The 23,435-nt window shown below is 41.4% G+C and overlaps 2 protein-coding genes across 2 annotated transcripts; both read right to left on the bottom strand.

Moving 5' to 3' along the window:
• Nucleotides 1–762: 762 nt before the first annotated feature.
• LOC120322248 lies at nt 763–4,176 on the bottom strand. The gene is made up of 2 exons (XM_039377304.2): nt 1,090–4,176; nt 763–1,038 (listed from the first exon to the last, which is right to left on the bottom strand). The coding sequence occupies exon 1, from the start codon at nt 3,045–3,047 to the stop codon at nt 1,833–1,835; it is 1,215 nt and encodes a 404-aa protein (XP_039233238.1). The 5' UTR covers nt 3,048–4,176; the 3' UTR covers nt 763–1,038; nt 1,090–1,832.
• Nucleotides 4,177–4,859: 683 nt separating this feature from the next.
• On the bottom strand, nt 4,860–7,234 carry LOC120322250. The gene is made up of 2 exons (XM_039377305.2): nt 5,187–7,234; nt 4,860–5,135 (listed from the first exon to the last, which is right to left on the bottom strand). The coding sequence occupies exon 1, from the start codon at nt 7,142–7,144 to the stop codon at nt 5,930–5,932; it is 1,215 nt and encodes a 404-aa protein (XP_039233239.1). The 5' UTR covers nt 7,145–7,234; the 3' UTR covers nt 4,860–5,135; nt 5,187–5,929.
• Nucleotides 7,235–23,435: the final 16,201 nt, after the last annotated feature.

Here is a 23,435-nt window from a genome sequence, read left to right as displayed (position 1 = left end):
GGTGGAAAAAATAGCCCAATCTAGCTAATAATAGCGTAATTATTTGAATTCGAATTTAGAAATACACGAAAAATCATGACATACTACTGCGAAACACAAATAAAACAAAAAAAAAAAAAAACCAAAAAACCTTGTTATAAAAGCTGATAACTCCGGAGGAAAATTTTAAATAATAATCGCAAATTATTTAGGTTGGTTGGATTTTATCTTTAGACAAAAAATTTAAGATCAATTCGGGAAGAAACCCGTTAAAAAGGGCCGAAAATAGCCAAATAATAGAGACGAGAGAACTTGCAGTTGGGCTAGTCTGGCTAGTATATGGAATTGCCGCCCAGCGCAGAATACCGGACGTATGTTTGTAGAAATTTGCCGCTCACCGAAAAATAGCGGGAACCTTAAAAAAAATATGTATGTACGAAGAGCGAAAAAAAAGACAATATTTTTGCTTGAATGTATAATTATGTCTGAACAATTAAGTATTTATTTTTTGAAACGAAGGGTATGGTTTTTAATTTGGATTTTTAGTTTATTTCTTCGTATCTATATTTTTATTAGTTGTATTATTTTTTTTTGTTTTTAAAGATGTTAAGTTTGTGTGGATAAATTTTATTTATATAAATTTAATATAATTTGTGTATTGTAAATCGTTCACCAGGGGGTCATAGTGTGAAGTAGGGCCCCGATATTGGCAAAGTGCTTATGTATGCACTTTAAAAAAAGGAAATACTTCACTGCGGCTGGGCGAATGTACATATGTTTATGTATAAATATATATTGTAGTGTCTTGCACGGTTGTTTATTCATGACTGTTTTTAATTCGCTTTACATATCATTCCTATGTTAAAACATGCAAGTTGTTCCTATGATCTAGTTCTGTATCTGTTCGTTTATCGATGATTGACAATATCGATTAAACGATGTTGAACTATGTTTAAATATATTATCGTCGCGCGAACGAAGTTGCCTTTAAACGGCTACTCCACCGTGGATCCCGAAAGAAAGGGCAGAATTAATCCGAGGCAGTAGGCTCGTTTTATTCTGTGAGGATTAAGGGTTATAACAGTTGGAACTAACTTATTCCTACCTCACCGCAGTGTGTCCTCCAAACTTTCGCGCGATAATGAAAAATGATAAGTTTCCCCGGCTTATTGAAAACTTGCGATGGCGACAATCAGTGTGCCCGCACACATTTTGGCTAATAATCCTAACATATTCGGACTAATTCACAATGCAAAGATAAATAAAAATCAAACTATCGATTACAATGTTCGATCCGGGACATCCCGGACCCCGTGAAGAACCGCTTTACTCTAATCCAAAACTGCAAGCTTAGAGACGGGTCGCATCATTGTCTTCGATTGGCCGTTGTCGTTCACGCGCACCTTAGCGCGTCTGATGACTCCATCAGCTCCGCTGTAGACCTCCTCCACCACTCTCGTCGGGCCAAGGCAGGATCGCAGACGATCTTCGATTCTTCGGCACCACTTCTCGCGGCGCACCAGCGTAGGTAGATATTTCAGGACCCACCTCCTCCAAAAACGGTCTCGTAGCAGGCTTTTTCGTAGAACACTTCTTCCAGGACATCGAAAATGTCCGACGAATCCAATCCAGGCGTATCCGGCAGATTGGCCACTCCCTTGAGTAGGTCATTAGGTGTCAACGTCGCCTCCCCGTCCGCATCCACAGGCAAGTGGGTAAGCGGACACGAGTTGACAATATTTTCCGCCTTAATCAGGAAACTCTCCAGTACGTGGTCTCTCGGCGCAACTTCCTTCAGGGTATGACGCAGTACTCGTTTAACGCACTGCACCATGCGCTCCCATACTCCGCCCTCAGACGCGTTCTCTGCTCGAGAACTTACCCTGAATCTCGATCTCTAAACACGTCACCAAAGCGTCTGGCTTCCCTGACCATCCACCCGCATCCAATCTCTCCTCTGATTGGGGTCCCATTATTGGCGGCATCGGCCAAGCTCGCTGCAACTTGCACTCGTTGCACGATGCGATGACACTCCTCATCACACGCCTCATCTTCGTGACCCAGAATCTCGTCCGGATCTCCGCAATTGTAACATCGACGTTTTGGTGCATCATCCTGGCGTGGAAGTGTCGCACAATCAGCTCCGTCAGACTGTGCCTGTGTGACAGTATGATGGGCCTCCTCGCACTGTACGGCATGCACAGTGCGGCATCGATTCTGCTGTAGGCTCGCAGAATCCCGTGCTCGTCCAAGTAGGGCACCAACCCTAAAATGTCGCTCGAGCTAGCGACGTCCTTTCCAGCTTCTGAAGACCTTATCTCGTCGGGGAAACACTCCAGTTGTGCCTGTCTGACCAACAGGTTCTCCGCGGCCTCACATTCTGCTGCAGTATGGCCGTATTCCTCGAGATCGCTTTTCTGTTTGCGGCACCGGCGCGCAAACCGTAAGACCCAGGCTGTAGTCCTCACCAGGCGATTGAAGCTCGAGAATTTCTGAAACGGGAGTACGAAATCGTTTGCCGCAACTAACGCAAATTCACTGGGCATCTCTTCTTCATCCGGGACATCTGGAATCCGTTTAGTTCCTTGCTCAGGCTCCGGCCAGCTGGCTGCTGTCTGCCTCAAAAACGCAGGACCTCTTAGCCACCTTGAATCCTGGCTAAGGTCGACTCCTCTCTGAGACCGCGTCGCATCATCCGCAGCATTGTCGGCTGTAGGAACCCATCTCCACTGCGAAATCTTTGACATATCCAGAATCTCCGCCACTCGGTTGCAGACAAACTGCTTATAACGGCGGTGCCTGCTGCCGATCCATCTCAGCACCGTCTTCGAGTCCGTCCATAGCACTAGGTCCGAGATGACCACACTGTGCTCCTCCTTGATCGTGTTCATGAGCCTGGTTCCAAGAACTGCTGCCTGTAGGTCCAGCCCTGGGCGCCCCATGGGCACACACTTCGTTTTTGCGCACACGAAGCTCACCAGAACTCCGTCGTCCTCATAGGTCACCCTCCCATAGGCCACCGCTGCAAATGCTGCCTGACTAGCATCCACCAGTAGTGGCGAGGACATCGAAAATGTCCGACGGCGTTCATCTCTTTACGTCAAGTCGCAAAGGCCTTGCTTAGCTCCTCCGGTAGTGGTTTGTGCCACTGGATCTTCTGTCTTCAGATCTCTCGCAGCATAATTTTATACCGAACTCATCTCTTAACGTGCGCTCTCGTCGAGTCGGTCGACTTAGAGCTCGACCCACCCTCTAATTCGGTTTATGCTTTTAATATAAGTCAAAAGTTGTTTTGCATAGATAAATCTTTGTAAATTGTCCCAGCCATGGTTACTGCAACGTTGAGAATTTGCCTAGCATCCGTTAGTGCGACTCCCGTCTCTTCTCGTCACTCCGTATTGCGTCACGGATCACGTCGTCGATTGCTCTTATGTCGGGTACAGCCGTCGCTGCTGCTGCCCTTTGTTATTTCATCGATTTGTTAAAAAATATGTACTCATATACTCGTCGCTGCTGCTGTTTTTATTTCTTCGTCGTCCCCGTCGAAATTCACGTATTTTGTTATAGTGCAGGCTCGATCCTGTTCCTGATCCTTGCTGATTTCCGTCATGCTGTACAAGTACTCAATGCTTGTCTATGGTTGGTGGTTTTTGCCTTTGCCGCAGAAGCATATGAATCTCAGCCGAGCATAATTTTTTACCGAACTCATCTCTTAACGTGCGCTCTCGTCGAGTCGGTCAAGTTAGAACTCGCTAGTAAATACTCGCTTGACGCATGACATGATTCGTCGTTATATCGTCGTGGATATCGCGGCCCTGCCTTTTGAACCAGCGGACTTCGGTGCTGGCTTAGCGCGAGCGGGTAGCAGAGTGTGGGTTTAGTTTGGGTTCTTTTCCTACCGCACATGTCTTTTTTTTGTGTCCCTCTATGGGCATACTCAGTGTAAAAGGAAGAAAAAAGAAGGCAAGAAGACATTCACGCCTCAAAAAAAGTGGAGTAGAAAAAGAAATACCAAACAACCTGTCTCTGGATGGACAAAAGAACCGTCGGAATTCGAGTAAAAACCGGAATTGGAAAATTTAAAAGAAATCGCTTTAAAAAAAAGGTAAAGAGTAAAAAGGTGGAAAAAATAGCCCAATCTAGCTAATAATAGCGTAATTATTTGAATTCGAATTTAGAAATACACGAAAAATCATGACATACTACTGCGAAACACAAATAAAACAAAAAAAAAAAAAACCAAAAAACCTTGTTATAAAAGCTGATAACTCCGGAGGAAAATTTTAAATAATAATCGCAAATTATTTAGGTTGGTTGGATTTTATCTTTAGACAAAAAATTTAAGATCAATTCGGGAAGAAACCCGTTAAAAAGGGCCGAAAATAGCCAAATAATAGAGACGAGAGAACTTGCAGTTGGGCTAGTCTGGCTAGTATATGGAATTGCCGCCCAGCGCAGAATACCGGACGTATGTTTGTAGAAATTTGCCGCTCACCGAAAAATAGCGGGAACCTTAAAAAAAATATGTATGTACGAAGAGCGAAAAAAAAGACAATATTTTTGCTTGAATGTATAATTATGTCTGAACAATTAAGTATTTATTTTTTGAAACGAAGGGTATGGTTTTTAATTTGGATTTTTAGTTTATTTCTTCGTATCTATATTTTTATTAGTTGTATTATTTTTTTTTTTTTTTAAAGATGTTAAGTTTGTGTGGATAAATTTTATTTATATAAATTTAATATAATTTGTGTATTGTAAATCGTTCACCAGGGGGTCATAGTGTGAAGTAGGGCCCCGATATTGGCAAAGTGCTTATGTATGCACTTTAAAAAAAAGAAATACTTCACTGCGGCTGGGCGAATGTACATATGTTTATGTATAAATATATATTGTAGTGTCTTGCACGGTTGTTTATTCATGACTGTTCTTAATTCGCTTTACATATCATTCCTATGTTAAAACATGCAAGTTGTTCCTATGATCTAGTTCTGTATCTGTTCGTTTATCGATGATTGACAATATCGATTAAACGATGTTGAACTATGTTTAAATATATTATCGTCGCGCGAACGAAGTTGCCTTTAAACGGCTACTCCACCGTGGATCCCGAAAGAAAGGGCAGAATTAATCCGAGGCAGTAGGCTCGTTTTATTCTGTGAGGATTAAGGGTTATAACAGTTGGAACTAACTTATTCCTACCTCACCGCAGTGTGTCCTCCAAACTTTCGCGCGATAATGAAAAATGATAAGTTTCCCCGGCTTATTGAAAACTTGCGATGGCGACAATCAGTGTGCCCGCACACATTTTGGCTAATAATCCTAACATATTCGGACTAGTTCACAATGCAAAGATAAATAAAAATCAAACTATCGATTACAATGTTCGATCCGGGACATCCCGGACCCCGTGAAGAACCGCTTTACTCTAATCCAAAACTGCAAGCTTAGAGACGGGTCGCATCATTGTCTTCGATTGGCCGTTGTCGTTCACGCGCACCTTAGCGCGTCTGATGACTCCATCAGCTCCGCTGTAGACCTCCTCCACCACTCTCGTCGGGCCAAGGCAGGATCGCAGACGATCTTCGATTCTTCGGCACCACTTCTCGCGGCGCACCAGCGTAGGTAGATATTTCAGGACCCACCTCCTCCAAAAACGGTCTCGTAGCAGGCTTTTTCGTAGAACACTTCTTCCAGGACATCGAAAATGTCCGACGAATCCAATCCAGGCGTATCCGGCAGATTGGCCACTCCCTTGAGTAGGTCATTAGGTGTCAACGTCGCCTCCCCGTCCGCATCCACAGGCAAGTGGGTAAGCGGACACGAGTTGACAATATTTTCCGCCTTAATCAGGAAACTCTCCAGTACGTGGTCTCTCGGCGCAACTTCCTTCAGGGTATGACGCAGTACTCGTTTAACGCACTGCACCATGCGCTCCCATACTCCGCCCTCAGACGCGTTCTCTGCTCGAGAACTTACCCTGAATCTCGATCTCTAAACACGTCACCAAAGCGTCTGGCTTCCCTGACCATCCACCCGCATCCAATCTCTCCTCTGATTGGGGTCCCATTATTGGCGGCATCGGCCAAGCTCGCTGCAACTTGCACTCGTTGCACGATGCGATGACACTCCTCATCACACGCCTCATCTTCGTGACCCAGAATCTCGTCCGGATCTCCGCAATTGTAACATCGACGTTTTGGTGCATCATCCTGGCGTGGAAGTGTCGCACAATCAGCTCCGTCAGACTGTGCCTGTGTGACAGTATGATGGGCCTCCTCGCACTGTACGGCATGCACAGTGCGGCATCGATTCTGCTGTAGGCTCGCAGAATCCCGTGCTCGTCCAAGTAGGGCACCAACCCTAAAATGTCGCTCGAGCTAGCGACGTCCTTTCCAGCTTCTGAAGACCTTATCTCGTCGGGGAAACACTCCAGTTGTGCCTGTCTGACCAACAGGTTCTCCGCGGCCTCACATTCTGCTGCAGTATGGCCGTATTCCTCGAGATCGCTTTTCTGTTTGCGGCACCGGCGCGCAAACCGTAAGACCCAGGCTGTAGTCCTCACCAGGCGATTGAAGCTCGAGAATTTCTGAAACGGGAGTACGAAATCGTTTGCCGCAACTAACGCAAATTCACTGGGCATCTCTTCTTCATCCGGGACATCTGGAATCCGTTTAGTTCCTTGCTCAGGCTCCGGCCAGCTGGCTGCTGTCTGCCTCAAAAACGCAGGACCTCTTAGCCACCTTGAATCCTGGCTAAGGTCGACTCCTCTCTGAGACCGCGTCGCATCATCCGCAGCATTGTCGGCTGTAGGAACCCATCTCCACTGCGAAATCTTTGACATATCCAGAATCTCCGCCACTCGGTTGCAGACAAACTGCTTATAACGGCGGTGCCTGCTGCCGATCCATCTCAGCACCGTCTTCGAGTCCGTCCATAGCACTAGGTCCGAGATGACCACACTGTGCTCCTCCTTGATCGTGTTCATGAGCCTGGTTCCAAGAACTGCTGCCTGTAGGTCCAGCCCTGGGCGCCCCATGGGCACACACTTCGTTTTTGCGCACACGAAGCTCACCAGAACTCCGTCGTCCTCATAGGTCACCCTCCCATAGGCCACCGCTGCAAATGCTGCCTGACTAGCATCCACCAGTAGTGGCGAGGACATCGAAAATGTCCGACGGCGTTCATCTCTTTACGTCAAGTCGCAAAGGCCTTGCTTATCTCCTCCGGTAGTGGTTTGTGCCACTGGATCTTCTGTCTTCAGATCTCTCGCAGCAGCATCTTCGCTGTAAAAATGAGGCAGCACAGGAATCCCAGGGGATCAAACGTCGACATCACCATGCTCAAATATTCCCTCTCCCACTCGATGATACTCCACGGTAACCTGAAGTCATGCCAACGCATTCCGAGGATCTTCTGCTCAGCCTCACCACATCCGACGCTCTTGACTCGTACAGGTCCCAAAGCCGTCTCCACGGTGGTCGAGCTGGATGAAAACTGGCACAACTCGAATCCAGCGCCTTCACTGTCTCGCGAGCTTCATCCTTTAGCGCCTTCAACAACCTCTGGTTGTTCTGCAGGTCCGTGCAGTTGTACGCTCGGGTCGTCTCCACGAACATACAACTGAAGATCAACAACTCCTTAAGCTGCCCTCCAAATGCAGGCAAGTCCGGAAGCTTTCTTGGTCCATATGCTCCGTGCATTCCATTCGGCGTCATTGAGGCGTAGGATCCGACAAGTGGCTGTTGACACGTTGTGGACGCTCAAGTCTGGTGGCAGGAATCCATAGGCTGACTGCGCAGTGCTTGTTGCACACAGTGGCGCCACAAAATTGTTGCTAGTCGTTAGCAATGGCGGTCCACTCCAAAATGAAGACAGCGTGCAGGACGCGCTACTTGCACCGGCACTGTTATAGGGAATCGACCCGACCCCGTTATGTAACGCCTCTCCATTAGTGAGTAGTGGCGGTCCGCTCCAAGATGGCGGCTGCCCCGACGCTCCACGATGGGATTGGCGCGCAATTGGTGGCTCCTTCTCCAACGCTGCGATACTCGCCATGAGATCCAACGTAAGGGACTGGTTCATCGCCGGCGCTGAGTTTGCAGCTGTGCCGGCAGTACTTCCAATCTGGGTAGCTACTGTAGTGCTGGTATTGGTCGGGGTGCCAATGGCTGCTGTCGTGGTACGCGTCCGGGTTCCCGATCCACTAGGATAGGGTGTAGGGGTGCCAGCGCCTCCGTTGAGCCGGGCACTCTTCCTGGGCGAATGCTGGATCTTCCCCAGATCTATTTTGGCGGCGTCTGTGCGCGCCCAAAAATGGCGTCTCCTTGTGGCCGCTGTCTGCGTCCGCCGATGCTTGGCGCTTCTTGCGCCTCGTGACTGCTGGCTGCGGTCTCCGCAAATGGCGCTCCTGTGCGTCTCCTCGTCGCTGGCTGCGACCCTGTTTTACCGCCGTTCGACGCTGGCGGCTGCCAAAAAAAAAGGCAGACTTAATCTGTGGCAGTAGGCTCGTTTTATTCTGTGAGGATTAGGGGTTATAACAGTTGGGATTAACTTATTCCTAGCTCACCGCAGTGCGTCCTCCAAACTTTCGCGCGATAATGGAAAATGATAAGTTTTTCCGGCTTGTTGAAAACTTGGGATGGCGACAACACTGATTGTCCGCACACATTTTGGCTAATAATCCAAACATACAATAATCCAAACTTCACAATGGAAAGATAAATAAAAATACTATCTATCGATTACAATGTTCGATCCGGGACATACATATATGTTTGTAACAATAATAATACCAAATACGCCATCACTTAAGCTTTTATTACAATTATCTATATTTCATTTAAGACGAGCGTTTGTGTGCTCCTCCTCCTATATTTATGCATATCATTTAAGTACAATGGTCTTTTCTACTTTACCATCTCTACTTCAAAGTTTACCTTCCTGTTACCCTTCAATGTTTTTACTTTGACTTTGAATGATTTCTAAGTGGTTTTTTATTTCTAGGTTGTTTGTGTAAACTAAATTATGATTTCAATGACTTCCAAAGAAAAATTTTGGACGGACTTTCTCCTGTAGTACAGTGTTTAGAATTTTCTGCTTGACCAATTGATGCGGGACGGAAATATCCCAGTAAATATTTGATAAATACCATTTTTGTCTACAAAATTTCTAAAATGTTCTGATGTTAATTGTCTATCATTGTCGCTGACAAGTGCTTTGATTGTAAATGCGAAAAGTTTTTATTTTGTCTTAATGTCTTCTACCCATTTGTAAATGAATGCATAACAACTAACAGATAATAATTCTTGATCGGTATATTCTCTATATCCCCAAATAATGCAATCATATTCAACTGACGATTCACATGATTTGTTTTTTTATGATTCTATTCTTTCCCTATAAATTCATTAATTCAACATACAATATTTTCAACAGTATTACAGATTAGGAATACCAATATACTATACTATACAATATACTTTTGAAAAATTCCGCAATGCAAAAAAATCATGCTGTTCGAATTAATAGTGGTTTGGGCTCGTAACATTATTAGGAATCAGACAATTTATAATACTCTGATATCGATTCGAATTTTTGTGTAAACCATATTTGTCAATTGTTTGTAAATATGATACTTTTTCTTGTAAGAATTTACATTTATTAATATTGAGCTTGAGACCAACTGTTTGAAGTTTGTTTAATACGCATTTTAAAATATTAACATGCTCTGTGACATTTTTGTCTGTAGCTGTTATATCATCTTGATAAACTGCAACATTTGGAATCCCATGAAAGAATCCTTCAATACACTTCTGAAAAATAGCTGCTGCTGGTTTAACTCCAAATGGCAGTCTTTTTTATTTTTATAGTTCCTATATGTGTACTCCAAGTACACAAGTGTTGAGAATTCGCATCTAACATAAGTGGATTATATTTGAAAGATCTAGTTTTGTGAATAATTCACCACCACTAAAAGCTGCAAACATTTCTTTAATTCGTGGTAAAGAATATTTATAATCAACTAACCACTTGTTAATAGTAACTCTATAGTCTCCTCAAATTCTAAAGTTGCCATAGGATTTAAATATTACAACAAGAGGAATGCCCCTATAATTCTCTAAGCTGTGATTCAACTTTCGGCTTCCAGGTCAATGGAATGGCTTTAAAAATAAAGGCTTTGGCTTTTAATCAATAGGTAGTGTTACTTTACACAAATTGAATGTTCCTAATTCAAAGTTGAATAAGTCTCTAAATTCATTTTTAATTTCTTCACAAATGTCACCCGTATTTATTTGTATGTTATTAATTTGTTGCAATTTAAAATTAAATTGTCTTAAAAAATCTATTCCTAAAAATGGTTGGCTTTTAGCTTTGGTTACAATTATTTTTAACATTTTACTTGTCCCATCGTAATTTGCAATAAGCAATGATAGGTATTTTCTCGCCCGTGTAGCTTGTATATTTTGTGTCCCAAGGCTTTATTTTGTTTAGTTGCTGTTTGTTGGTGTGATTTTCAGGAAACAAAGTGCATGGAGATCCGGTGTCAAAAATAATATGGTAATCAATACCATCAATGTTTACTGGTAATATATTCATATATGTCGGAATCGGATCAGTATTATGATCTACGTCACTTTCTACCGAGTCGGCACAACGTTTTCTCCACACACATCAATACCAACACACAGAATGGCATTTTTCTCAATTCCTCGTTAGTCCCATTCTTAACGTGAATATATATTTCTCTCTCACGCTCCCAACCGCGGCCAGACTACGTTCGACAAAACTTTTACAGTTATCTGCCACTCTTTCAAGAAGTAGAGAATGCGTATTCAAAGAATATGCAACACGAAATAAGCAAGTACAAAGTAACAGAAAATGTCGTTATATTTGAAATTAAAAACAAGAGAGAACGCTATAGTCGAGTTCCCCGACTATCTGATACCCGTTACTCAGCTAGTGGAAGAGAGAAGGAGAGTCTTAAACACAGTTTTTGGCGGTTTGTAGGCGTTATAGTGGGCGTGGCAGAAAGTTTTTTGGCAGATCGATAGAAATTTACAAGACCAATATAAAAATGAAAAAATATCAAAACATTTTTTAAAAGTGTGGGCGGTTTGAGGGCGTTAGAGTGGGCGTGGCAAAAAGTTTTTTGGTAAATCGATTATTACAACATCGAAAATTACAAGACTAATACAAAAATGAAAAAATTTCAAAATATTTTTCAAAAGTGTGGGCGTGGCAGTTTTGGGCGGTTTGTGGGCGTTAGAGTGGGCGTGGCAACATGAATCGACAAACTTGCGCTGCTTCTATATCCCTGGAGTCTGTATGCTTAATCTCAACTTTCTAGCTTTTGTAGTTCCTGAGATCTCGACGTTCATACTGACGGACAGACGGACGGACAGACGGACAGACGGACATGGCCAGATCGACTCGGCTATTGATCCTGATCAAGAATATATATACTTTATATGGTCGGAAACGCTTCCTTCTGCCTGTTACATACTTTTCAACGAATCTAGTATACCCTTTTACTCTACGAGTAACGGGTATAATAAATCTGCGACACGGCCTTCCTGACTTTGCGGACGTCCTCGTGTGATTACAATTCATAACACGTTTTCTTTCCTTAATTCATTAACATTTTTATTAGTATTATTTTATCAGGACATACCATAATCATATTGCTTTTTCTGAAAGCGTTTACATTCTTAATCCAATACATTTATTTCTTCCAGACAGTTGTGTCGCAATCTATAAGCCGACCAACTAACCATCACCAGCAATCGGATCCGGAATTCGAACTAATCTGCAACCAAATGGCGAACCACATAACCCGGGCAACGAACCCATCGGTTCGTTTCCCGAACCGATCCGAAGGTTTAGAAAATCTTAATCAATTTTAAGATCCCAGCCCTCACTGGCTTGATCCATAGCGTCTTCTCAGGCTTTTGTTGCAAAAATTCATGAGAATATTCATAAGTTCGATTATTGTTCAATGCTTTAAGCTTATATCTATATCCTGGTAGTACTATGGCCACCAAAAATGGACCTTTAAACTTGGGATCTAGTTTGGTCTGGTGTCGCTCTTAATTTTTAAGTAGAACATGGTCACCAACCTTGTGTCTCACAACAGTAGCTTTATTATTGTCGAATTATTAATTAATTTTGTCATTTTTTTCCATGTTGAATTTAGCTATTTCCCTAACTTTTTCAATATCGACAGTATTTTCATTATCTACGATAGGTGTAAGACCAAATGGCCTCGCTTCTTTGCCAATAAGTATTTCTAATGGGCTAACTTTAGTCTCTCTATTGGGCGTGCTATTAAGAGCCAGTTAAATTTCACATAAAAAATCCTGCCAAGATCGCTGGCCATTTTCAACCGCAGCTAGCATGGACTTGAGAGTACTCATGACTCGCTCTACTTGGCCATTTGCACGACTAGCAACTGTAGCGATTAAATGCAACTCTAGTTTCTGTGCTAAGCAGAAATCACGAAACGCTGTACTAGCAAAACTACGACCTTGATCAGCGATCAATCGAGAAGGAACACCAAATAAAGATATTACAGACCTTACTGCCTTAATGCAATTTATAGTGTCCAGCTTTACGGTATTGGATAAATAGACAAATTTGGTAAATGCGTCTATTAGCACAATTATATATTCCTTTTGATAATTTTTGCCGCTAAGCTTTCCCGTAATGTCGACATGAACTGCACGCCACGGAATGTCAATCTTTGCCAGACGGAGGCTTTGACAACCTGCAAGTAATGCAATTTTCCACGAATGTGTGAACATATGTATTTGGACATTTTATCAAACCAATAAAACTCTTACATCTTCTCAAGAGTTTTCTCCCATCCATGGTGGATGATTGACTCGTGGACATTGTTAACAGCGGACCACCTAAATGGCTTTGGGATTATAGGCAGACAATAACACTTTCCGTTTTATTGGATTTTCCTATACAGAGTTCCAGACCGTAGTTCGTAGCTTTTCTCAAAATCTCCGGACAATTCGTAATTACGTAATTTAGAAACAATATAAGTAGTTTCTTCGTCTCTTTGCTGTTCAGCCAACAACCAGTCATCAGATATTTCTGCCAGATTGATATGCTTTTTAACTATACCTACAGAATTCCTAACACTTTCGGGAAGTTTTGTATAAATGGTAATGCGATTCTGCTGATGATGTCGTCTTGTTAAAATATTCGATAGCTCGAGGCTTCCTTTCAATTCGGTTCAACAAAATAGCGCCATAGTCATCGGCACTAGCATCAGTGTGAAGCTCGATAGCAAATTGTAGGTCGAATATAGTGAGAACAGGTTCACTAGTCAAAATCGATATTACTTGTTGCCGTATTTGCTCATGATTCAATTCCCAAACAAATGATTTGCTTTTTGATGTTAGGGCGTAAAGAGGTTTCAGCAGTTGTGAAAGCATTGGTACAAATTGACGAAAATACGAGACAAGTCTACTAAGTTGTCTCAATTGAGTGACACACCGCGAGAGTGGCAAATTAACAAGGGCTTGAATTTTTCTATGGTTTGGTCGAATCGTACCTTCTCTAACTTCAAAACCCAAATACTCTACACAAGACTTAAGAAATTAGCAAATTGCAACATTAATAGAAAATCCTGCTTGGCATAGTCAAATATTCAAATTGGCCTTCTGTAACGAACGCCGTGCGCTCAATTGAATTTGGTTGAATTGGGATCTGGTGAAACCCCTCTTGCCATCTCTATACAACTTCTTTTTCCTCTATACTCAACCTATACGGGCGCCTTTGAACTGTCTTATTTTGGTCGATCAAGCGAATTTCTAGCTGTCCCATAGTCACACGCCTTTGTGGTATGCCACTAATAAATGAACCCGCATACTCTTGCAATATTGATAACAATTGGTCTCTATCAGATCCATGCACGTCGGTGTCAACATTAGCCAGATCAGGTTTGCATTCAGAAACTTCAATAGGTAATATAGATATAGATCGTTAAACATAGTAAGAGCCTTTGATGTAATTGTCACGCCGATTTCCAGGCTCAAAATATCTATACGCAGTCGGTAGGATCTGTTAAATAAAGAGTTATTTTAGTACGGTAATGATCCATTAAAGGCTATACAACTAGCTATCCAGGATCGGCGAATTCTAAAATTATTTTGAGATCCGCAAAAGAATCTAAAAGAAAAATCCCTTGTGGTCGGTAACATCTGCAAAGCAATTTAAAAGAAAAACCCGTGCGGTCGGAAACAAAATTAATTAAAATTTATTATTCCGTAACTTAAAACAAAATTTAAAATAAACACCGTGTATCCAGAAACTTATACAACTTATATACTTATATTATCGGAAACCCACCTAAATCAATTATTAAATAAAATTAAAGAACTGAACTTCTACAATGGCACACCTGGCAAGCTGTCTGTGCTTGTAAACCAGGTTGAGCAGCTATTTAACTTATACTCTACCCAAGATGCCAGACAAGCACATGCTATCTACGGAGCAGTAAAACGGTTACTAGTGGATGCAGCATTGGAGGTCGTGACCCAAGAAAGAGTAAACACATGGCTGGGTACAAAGACGGTCCTGGCGATGGCATTCAAGGATCACAGGCCCTACATAAAACTTATAAGACAACTGGAGGATACATCATACCCCGAAAGCATCTGTAAGTTCATCGAGAAGCTCGAATCACAATATTGGATTATGTTTGACAAGTTAGAATTAGAAAGCGACCCTGTAGATAAATCAAATTACACTGAAATGTTAAACAGAACTGTTAAATCTATCGAAAATTGCCGGATAGAATTTATATGTCATTGGCTCGCAAAGATTTTGATACTATTTATATATTTAAAACAAGCTTCAATAGAGCTAGGCCTCTATGACGCCAGTTCAGAAAATCAGCGTTCTAATTGATCAGAAGGGAACAGACGCAGGAACAGGGGAAATCATAGTCAAAGCAATAATCAAAGATATTACAATAATAGGAATTACAATTACGGCAATTATTATCCTGGAACGAATCAGAATAATAATACGCAACCTCAAAATTCGAATCAACGTACAACAAATCAAAGTCAGTCCACTCGTCCCATACCGGTTAGTCAAAGGGGAAATTATTACACGTTTAGAAGGGAGTTAACACAAGCCCAACAAAACAATCCTGTTAACAATTCCCTTAATTGCCAACCTTCAACTTCAAATAACACTAACGGTCAGATGCCGGTAAAAAGGCAACGCGAGAGTCAAAGTGGCCAAAGCAAAATGAATGTAAATTTTCATAAAACTGCCTTGGACACTCAAGTGTCACTTGACGTACCAGTCACCATGTGTGAATATGTTATCATAAAAAAAATTTACAAGGAAATGATCGACACAGGCTCTTCAATCAATATCAAAAGGGAAAATTTTGGAAATTTAGAAAAAAATGAAGAAGATCTAACAGTGTATAACATTAAAGGGGCATTAAAATTAAAGAAAATCATAATAATCTAGCCCACTTCAGTATTTTCCGACAATTATGATTTCCTGTTAGGTCAAAAGTATCTAGAGGATACGAACCTAAGATAGATTATGATAACGAGACCGTAACTCTAGGTTCAAGAACCTTTAAGTTTTTTTTTGGAGAAAAGAAGGGCGAGACCGCATCTAAATGCCAGAGTTTCGGATTTAAACCACCTTTATTCAAAGACAGATGAAAGAATCCTGTGACCCTCGCCTTCGGACGCGCTTCGTCGCTCCTTCTTCGTTCTTCTTAGCGGGTCCTGCGTCGCTCTTGACGGCGTATCCGTCCCGGCTCGACTGGACTTAGGATGTTATAGGGCAGGGTGTATCGTCCGGAAGATCAGCTAGAGCTTCTCCCCGAACCACCTTGGCGAGCACTGACTCCTCCGTCCCTTCTTGCGTAAGCCAGGCACTCGTCGCCCTTGCCAAAGGACCAACCTGTGGGCTTGGCCGGGGCTCAGGATGTTATGGGGCAGGGTGTATCGTCCGTAAGATCAGCTAGAGCTTCTCCCCGAACCACCTTTGCGACCACTGACTCCACCGTCCCTTCTTGCGTAAGCCAGGCACTCGTTGCCCTTGCCAAAGAACCAACCTACTTTTACTTGCTCGCGTCACTGTGTAGCTCTCCACGCACTGTTCCGGATCGGCTGTCTGCCCGTGTGGCCCTCCGCGTATGCTCTGATTGAATGTCCGTGTATTCCGCGGACTTTTCCCGATCGACTGTGTGGCCGTATGGCTCTTCCACGCACTGTTCCGGATGGGCTGTCTGCCCGTGTGGCCCTCCGCGTATGCTCTGATTGAATGCCCGTGTATTCCGCGTACTTTTCCCGATCGACTGTGTGGCCGTATGGCTCTCCGCGCACTTCTCATCGACTGTCTGTCTGTACGGCACTTCCTTCACTGACTGTCTGCCCGTACGGCACTCCGCGTACTCTCCTGATCGACCGTGTCCGCACCTTCTGCGTCTGCTCCGACTGTCCGGCCGCACGCCTGGGTCCTGACTGCGCGACTCGCGCTCGCACTCTCCGCTTGCTCGTGTTGGTTTGACCGACTGCCTCGAGCCGCGCCTGCGTCGCCTTTTTATAGGCCGCGGGGATCCCGCTATTTCCCTTTTGCGCACGGCTCGCCCGGTTCCAAGGTTCAACTCGTGTTCCGTTTCTTTACGGCTCATCCTCTTTGTGCTTGTCCAAAGTCCGCAACGTTACCGTTCGACCTTTGTGCCCTTGGCCGGTTCGAGTCCAAAGCCCAGCGCAGTACCGTTAGTTCACGGTCTCTCCGCTTTGCCGGGGTCCAAGGTCCATTGTTTACCGTTTGACCTGACCGACCTTGCCTCTTCTCGCATTCCGGCCGTCTTCGCTGTTGCTTTTCCGATCTCCGGCATCCGGATTTGTGGGGAGTTTTAAGACTCCTCACAGAGTATAGACTCGAGCATCTAAATGTAGAGGAAATTGAATGTTTAAAGAAGGTTGTATACTTATATAGAGACATTCAGAACAAGGAAGGCGAAAATTCAGAATTACTATTACACATGTCATCCAGACTAAGCATGAGGATCCAGTATACCGTAAACCCTATAAGTACCCCCAAAGTGTTGACCAAGAAGTCAACAAACAAATCAAAGAAATGATAGGACAAGGGATCGTTTGCAAATCGAAGTCCCCTTATTGTTCTCCTATTTGGGTAGTCCCCAAGAAGGCAGATGCCTCTGGGAAACAAAAATTTAGGTTGGTAGTTGATTATAGGAATCTAAACGAGATAACTGTTAATGACAAATTTTCCATTCCTCGAATGGATGGGATATTGGATAAATTGGGTAGATGGCAATATTTTACAACCATTGATATAGCTAAGGGTGAAAACCAAATTCAGGTGGACGAAAATTCTATTGCAAAAACTGCTTTTTCAACTAAGCATGGGCATTACGAATATACACGTATGACTTTTGGCCTAAAAAATGCTCCAGGTCCTTTTCAGAGATGTAGGAATAATCTTTTGGAAGATTTGATCTATAAAGGTTGGTTAGTATATTAAGACGATATTACTCGATTTACTCTACTTCATTGGAGGAAAATAAACTAAAGAAAGGTGCTGTATAAGATATCAAATGTAAAGACTACATCGAATCATTTAAAAGACTACAGATTTTGATAACTTCAAATCCGATATTAATTTATCCCGATTTTTTAAAGCCCTTTTCTCTGACAACTTACGCAAGTAGTGCAGTGCTATCACAGAACCATAAGCCCGTTTGTAATGCCAGCAGAACGGTGAACGAACACGAAATCAACTATGCTACTATTGAAAAAGAATTGTTAGCATAGCAAAATATTTCAGGTCATATCTATTCGGCAGGCCATTTGAAATAATGAGTGATCACAAGCCATTGGTATGGCTCAATAATATCAAAAAGCCGAACATGAAATTACAAAGGTGGAAAAAAAACTTGATGAATTCAATTATAAAATAAAATATCTTCCAGGCAAAGAAAGCTATGTCCTCTTGCATAGAAATATTTAACAATAAATTAAATTTTAAAAATACGTGATAGATTTTTATCTCACGGGAAACCAGAAATTCCTATCTTGTATTGATATTTATTCCAAATTTGCCTAACTAGTTGAAGTAAAAAGTAGAGATTAGCTAGAAGCGAAAACAGCCATTACTAAAATATTCAATGATATGGAAGAGCCACAGGAAATTAAAGCGGACAAGGATTCAGCTTTTATGTGCATACGATCTCCGGCAGACATTTTTCTATAAGCAGGCAGCCCAGACTTTAATGTACAACAAAACAAAATCGATAAGATCGAATATCTCAATAAGAATAGGTATGATTTTGAAGTTGATATAAAATATAGACACTCTCCACTCGTAAAGTGTAAAATCACCATTCCATTTAAAATGACAGGAAGGATTGAACAAGTGGACAGTAAACATTTTGAGGAAACAAACCGCGGCAGGAAAATCGTTCATTATAAATCAAAATTCAAGAAACAAAAAAAGATTAATAAGAGCAAATACGATAATTCCAGAACAGGCAGAGAAGCGCAAAGTACGCAAAATATTTCTAATAATGCTTAGTTGCATGTTACCACTTATCACCATGGTCAAATGCAGCAATATCGAAGTAAACCCAATAAGTGCGAAGAATTATTATCTTATATTTCAAACTGGAACGATGGAAATTCCAACCAGCAGTGAATACCACTATTTGAGTAAAAATATTACAAAGACAATACTTATGTTCGAAAATCTAGTAACTGAAGCAAACGACTATATATATACCACAGATACAATATTTAGTCGATAAACTAAAACGGGAAATAAATGGATTAAGAATTATTAACAGAAGCAAAAGAGGTCTTTTGAACGTAGTAGAGTTAGAGTTAGTTATTTGGAACATTAGATGAAGATGACATGATTTAAGCATGGTTATCGACATAATCAACAGCGGTATAGACATAAGTAATAGGCTCAAGGTGGAAAACGAACAGAACTAACAAATTGCGATACTGATATTCAACCTACAGCAGTTTACAGAATACATGGAAGATATCGAGTTAGGTATGCAATTACCCAATTTGGAATATTTAACCCAAAATAAATAAAACTCGATTATATAAAGCACGTAAATTCGGAGAAAATGCTTAAAATATTTTTTATTATTATTATGATTGAGAAATTAACGCATATGTAATATTAATCGGAATTTTGGATTAGCTATAGCAGCTGAGGGCCTTAAGCTATGTTATATACATTTTTTTGGGTTTGGTTATATTATATGTACAAGTGAGGTTCTTATTTTACGGTTAATTTCTATGTAATAGTTTTTTAGAAAGTTGAGATTGAGCATACAGACTCCAGAGACAAAGACGCAGCGCAAGTTTGTCGATTTATGTTGCCACGCCCACTCTAACTCCCACAAACCGCCCGAAGCTGCCACGCCCACACTTTTGAGAAATGTTTAGATATTTTTTCGTTTCTGTATTAGTCTTGTAAATTTCTATCGATTTGCCAAAAAACGTTTTACCACGCCTACTCTAACGCCCACAAACCGCCAAAAACTGTCAGTGTTGAAGACTCTTCTTCCACTAGCTGAGTAACGGGTATCAGATAGTCGGGGAACTCGACTATAGCGTTCTCTCTTGTTTTTTTTTTTTTTTTTTTTCCTTATATTGTATGGTAAAGTTTTGATTTTTTTAAGAATTGTATTGTTTGGTGAATGTGTTCAAATGAGGTGATTTCTCTAATTGTTTGTTTCAAGAGGTTCGATCTGTTATGCTGAAGGTCAGGGCAGTCGAGTAATATATGTTGTAATGTTATGTTGGTGTTGCAGGTTGTGCAGATTGGTGGTGGATTTTAATGAGTATGTGGCTGTGGGTTAGGTTGGTGTGTCCTAGTCTTATTCTTGTGAATTTTATTGAGTCTGATCGTGGGATTTTTCGTCGGGGTGATGTCGTGGCTAATATTTTTGTAGTGGATTGAGGAGTTGTTAAATATTGAAGTTTTAAAGGTTTCAGTGTTTAGTTTAATGTGTTCCAAGATGTCTGATGTGTTGAAGTTTTTTGGGTAATCAAAAAGAAATTATGTATGAATTAAGATTTTATTTCTCTTGTATTTGTTTAGGATATTTCTGATGGAGGTGGTGTAGAAGTTTTGGCTTTTAGGGCTGAAAGGGAATCTGTGCAGATTGCAAATTTTCCTCCTTGTTTGCTGGCGTGGTTGCATGCTGTCAGAATTGCTGTATATATGGAGGAGTATTGTGGGAGTGGTGGTAAATAATTTCTGTTTCCGTTGTTACGCTATATGAGACTCCGCTAGCTGACTTGGATCCATCTGTGTAAAGAAAGTGTCTGCCTGCTGGTGTGTTTTTTAATTCCTTGAACTTTTGTTGGTTGCTTTGAATGAGGTGTGTAGTGCGGTGTTAGTGCTTGTATTACTGCACAGCCAGTGTGGGGTTTTTTAATTCATGTTTGTTTCGGGTGATACATAAATATTTATTTTTTTTTATTGTTCTATTGTGTTGTGTAGTGAAGACGGGACTTTTGGTATTCTTTTGGGATTTTTAATTTTGTTGTCAATTTTTTAAATTGGTGAGAGCTTGGAGTTGATTATGATTTTAATGTTTTTTTGTGTTGCATATGTTGTTCTATGTTCTATTGGCAGTATGTTAGCATCTTGCAAAAGCTTTTTTATTGGGGTGGTGCGAAAGGCATTGAAGGCGATTCTTATTGCTGAGTGGTAAATCGTTCTTAGTTTGCTCAGGGTTGATTTTGGAGCATTTCCATAAATGTGTACGCCGCAGTCTATTTTGGACATAATAATTGATTTGACCACATATATTATTGTGCAGAATTTTTTGTTGGCTAGACATTTAATGACGTCTAGTCTTTTAGCTGGTTCTAAAGTAAGATTTTCTATGTGTTTGTTCCTTCTGTAGTTTCTGGCTATTGTTATTCCTAGTATTTTGAGGGACGTTACATTTTGTATGGGGGTATCGTTGGTTTGCAGTGTGAAGTTGCAGGTTCTTTTCCTACAAACGTGCAGATGTTTGCATTTGTTGGTAGAGAGGGATGCACCCGAGTAGTTGCACCATTGATTTATGTCGTTGAGAAGTGCGTCTAGTTTGAGGTTGTTTTGTTTTTTTCCAAGATTGTAAATTGTTGTGAAGTCGTCGGCGTAAGCAGTGAAATCCATTTGTTTGTGCGTAGCTAGTATTTTGTTTAATTGGTTGAATGCTATTGCGAATAATATCACAGATAAGGGGGATCCTTGCGGTATTCCATTGTGTAGTGGTTGAGGGTTTGAGTAGGATTTGTTATTTTTCTATTGGTGAGGAAGTTTGTTATGTAGTTGGAGATCCTTGGGCCTATTTTCCAGGCTATGAGTTCGTCAATGATGCTGTGGATGCCTACTCAGTCAAACACTTTGGCGAAATCTAGTGAGATGATCGACGCGTGGCTTTTCTTTGATAGAGATGCAGTTATCTGATAATCTAGCATAGCTAGAGAATCAGAACCGATTTTCCCTTTCTGAATCCCATTTGCCGGTTATCTAGAAGCTTGCTATTTGAAGCTAGCCACCATAGCCGTTTTCCTATTATTTTATCAATGACTATGGATATGCATGGATTGAGTGAAATGGGTCGGTAGGAGTTAATGTTGGTTTTGTCCGTTGTTCTTAAGTTGCTGAGGTATATATGAGCTAAGGATGTTGTTGAAAAGTTTTAGCAGTCTTTTATGTAGGTTTGTGGATAGGTGTTTAAGCATAGGATAGTTTATACGGTCTCGGCCTGGAGTTTTTCCTTTGAGTAGGTTAAGTGCAGCAAGGAGTTCTGTAAGAGATATGTCATGTTCGATGCTAAGCGCTGTAGGGATTGGATGTGTGGGGGATTGGGTTTGATTTCCTTTTGTATGAATGTTGTCTGGAAGTCAAGCGATGCTTTAGACCAGTGGGTGCAGAGGTTTTTGGCTATTTCATGTTTGTCCATAATGCTTTGTGTTGTGTCATTGGGATCGGTAAGGCAGTGGATGTGGTGCCTAGTTTTCAGGCCGCAGAAATGGTTTATTTTAGTCCATATTTTTTCGATGGGTAAACTTGGGCTAATTTCGGTGTGTAATTTCTAGACTGGTGTGATTGGGGGATGGATTCATTGCCGGATTGAATTATTATTCTTGTAAAAATAGCGAGTTCTTTATTAACATTGGAGCTTGGGGGCTTTTTAGTAGACAGCTTATCCGCAATTTCCTGGAATAGGGGCCAGTTTGCTTTATTAAGGTTAAATCTTGGTCTTTCGATTGGGTTGTTCATGTTATGTTTTTCGAATAGGTCTATGTGAATTGGGTAATGATCGCTGCCTGAAAGCGAGCTGTCCGTATACCATTTTGAGTTCGGGTTAATAGGGGGTGATGCAATGGAAAGGTCTATGTGTGTGAATGTATTATGTATGGGTTTCTGAGCCGTTGTTAGGAGTTACGAGTAAGTTTTGGTTGATAAATTTAAATAATGTGTTTCCTCTTTGGTTGTTGGTTTGTGAGCCCCAGCTTCTGTGCCAGCTATTAAAATCTCCAGTTATTAGTAGGGGTGGTTGTAAGTTGTCGTATATATTTCTGAGGTTTTGTATTGAAAAGGTTTATTGGGTGGGACGTAAGATGAACTATGGTGAACTTGAATTTTGAATGAATTGTTACTGCTATTGTGCCGAAGTCAAAGGCGCTGATTTGTACATTTTGATGTTGTTATAAGTTATGGACGAGGAGAGCAACTCCTCCAAAACTGTTTGTGGCGGTGTTTTCGTGATAGATAGTGTAGTTTATTGGAATAGGTATGTTTTGAGTAAAGTGTAAGTGTGTTTCTTGTATGGATATTTTCTTAGGGTTGTGTTTTTTTATAATAATTTGCAATTGGTTGTAGTTGTTAATGTAACCGTTCATGTCTCACTATATTACTTTAAGCATTTTTTTTAAATTGGGATTTTAATTAATTTAGGAAATAGTGACAATTTACCTGTTTAATGTATAATTACATTATCTTTTTGTATTCATTTTATTTTTGTTTTGTTAGATACTGTCGCTGTCGCTGTTAAGAAGTGGGTTTTTGTTCCTATTATTTTTTTTTTGTTTTTTTTTCAGTTTTTTCTTTAGATTTAAGGGGTTTGGCGAGAGTATTTGGTTTGTTGGTGAAGATTCTTAGTTTTAGGTCTTCTTGTATGGAGGAGTTCAGTGTTGATGTAGATGCTGTGATCGGGCTGGTGTCCATGAGTGTGTCGAGGTCATCATATGTTGTTGTGTTTCTAGATGGGGGCTTAGCGGCTGAAGAGGTGGAGGCAGTTTTTTTTCCGTTCTGAAGTGAGTTGGGTAAGGTGATGGGTAGTTTAGTGATTGGCGTGGTTTCTTTTATTGTTTTTTCAGTTGGTTTGGCTGAGTATAGTGTAAGTTGGTGGG

Source organism: Drosophila yakuba, unplaced genomic scaffold (assembly GCF_016746365.2).
Source record: "Drosophila yakuba strain Tai18E2 unplaced genomic scaffold, Prin_Dyak_Tai18E2_2.1 Segkk2_quiver_pilon_scaf, whole genome shotgun sequence".
NCBI classification, from domain to species: domain Eukaryota; kingdom Metazoa; phylum Arthropoda; class Insecta; order Diptera; family Drosophilidae; genus Drosophila; species Drosophila yakuba.
Note: the sequence above shows the minus strand (reverse complement) of the source record. Positions and strands in the feature narration are given on the sequence as shown.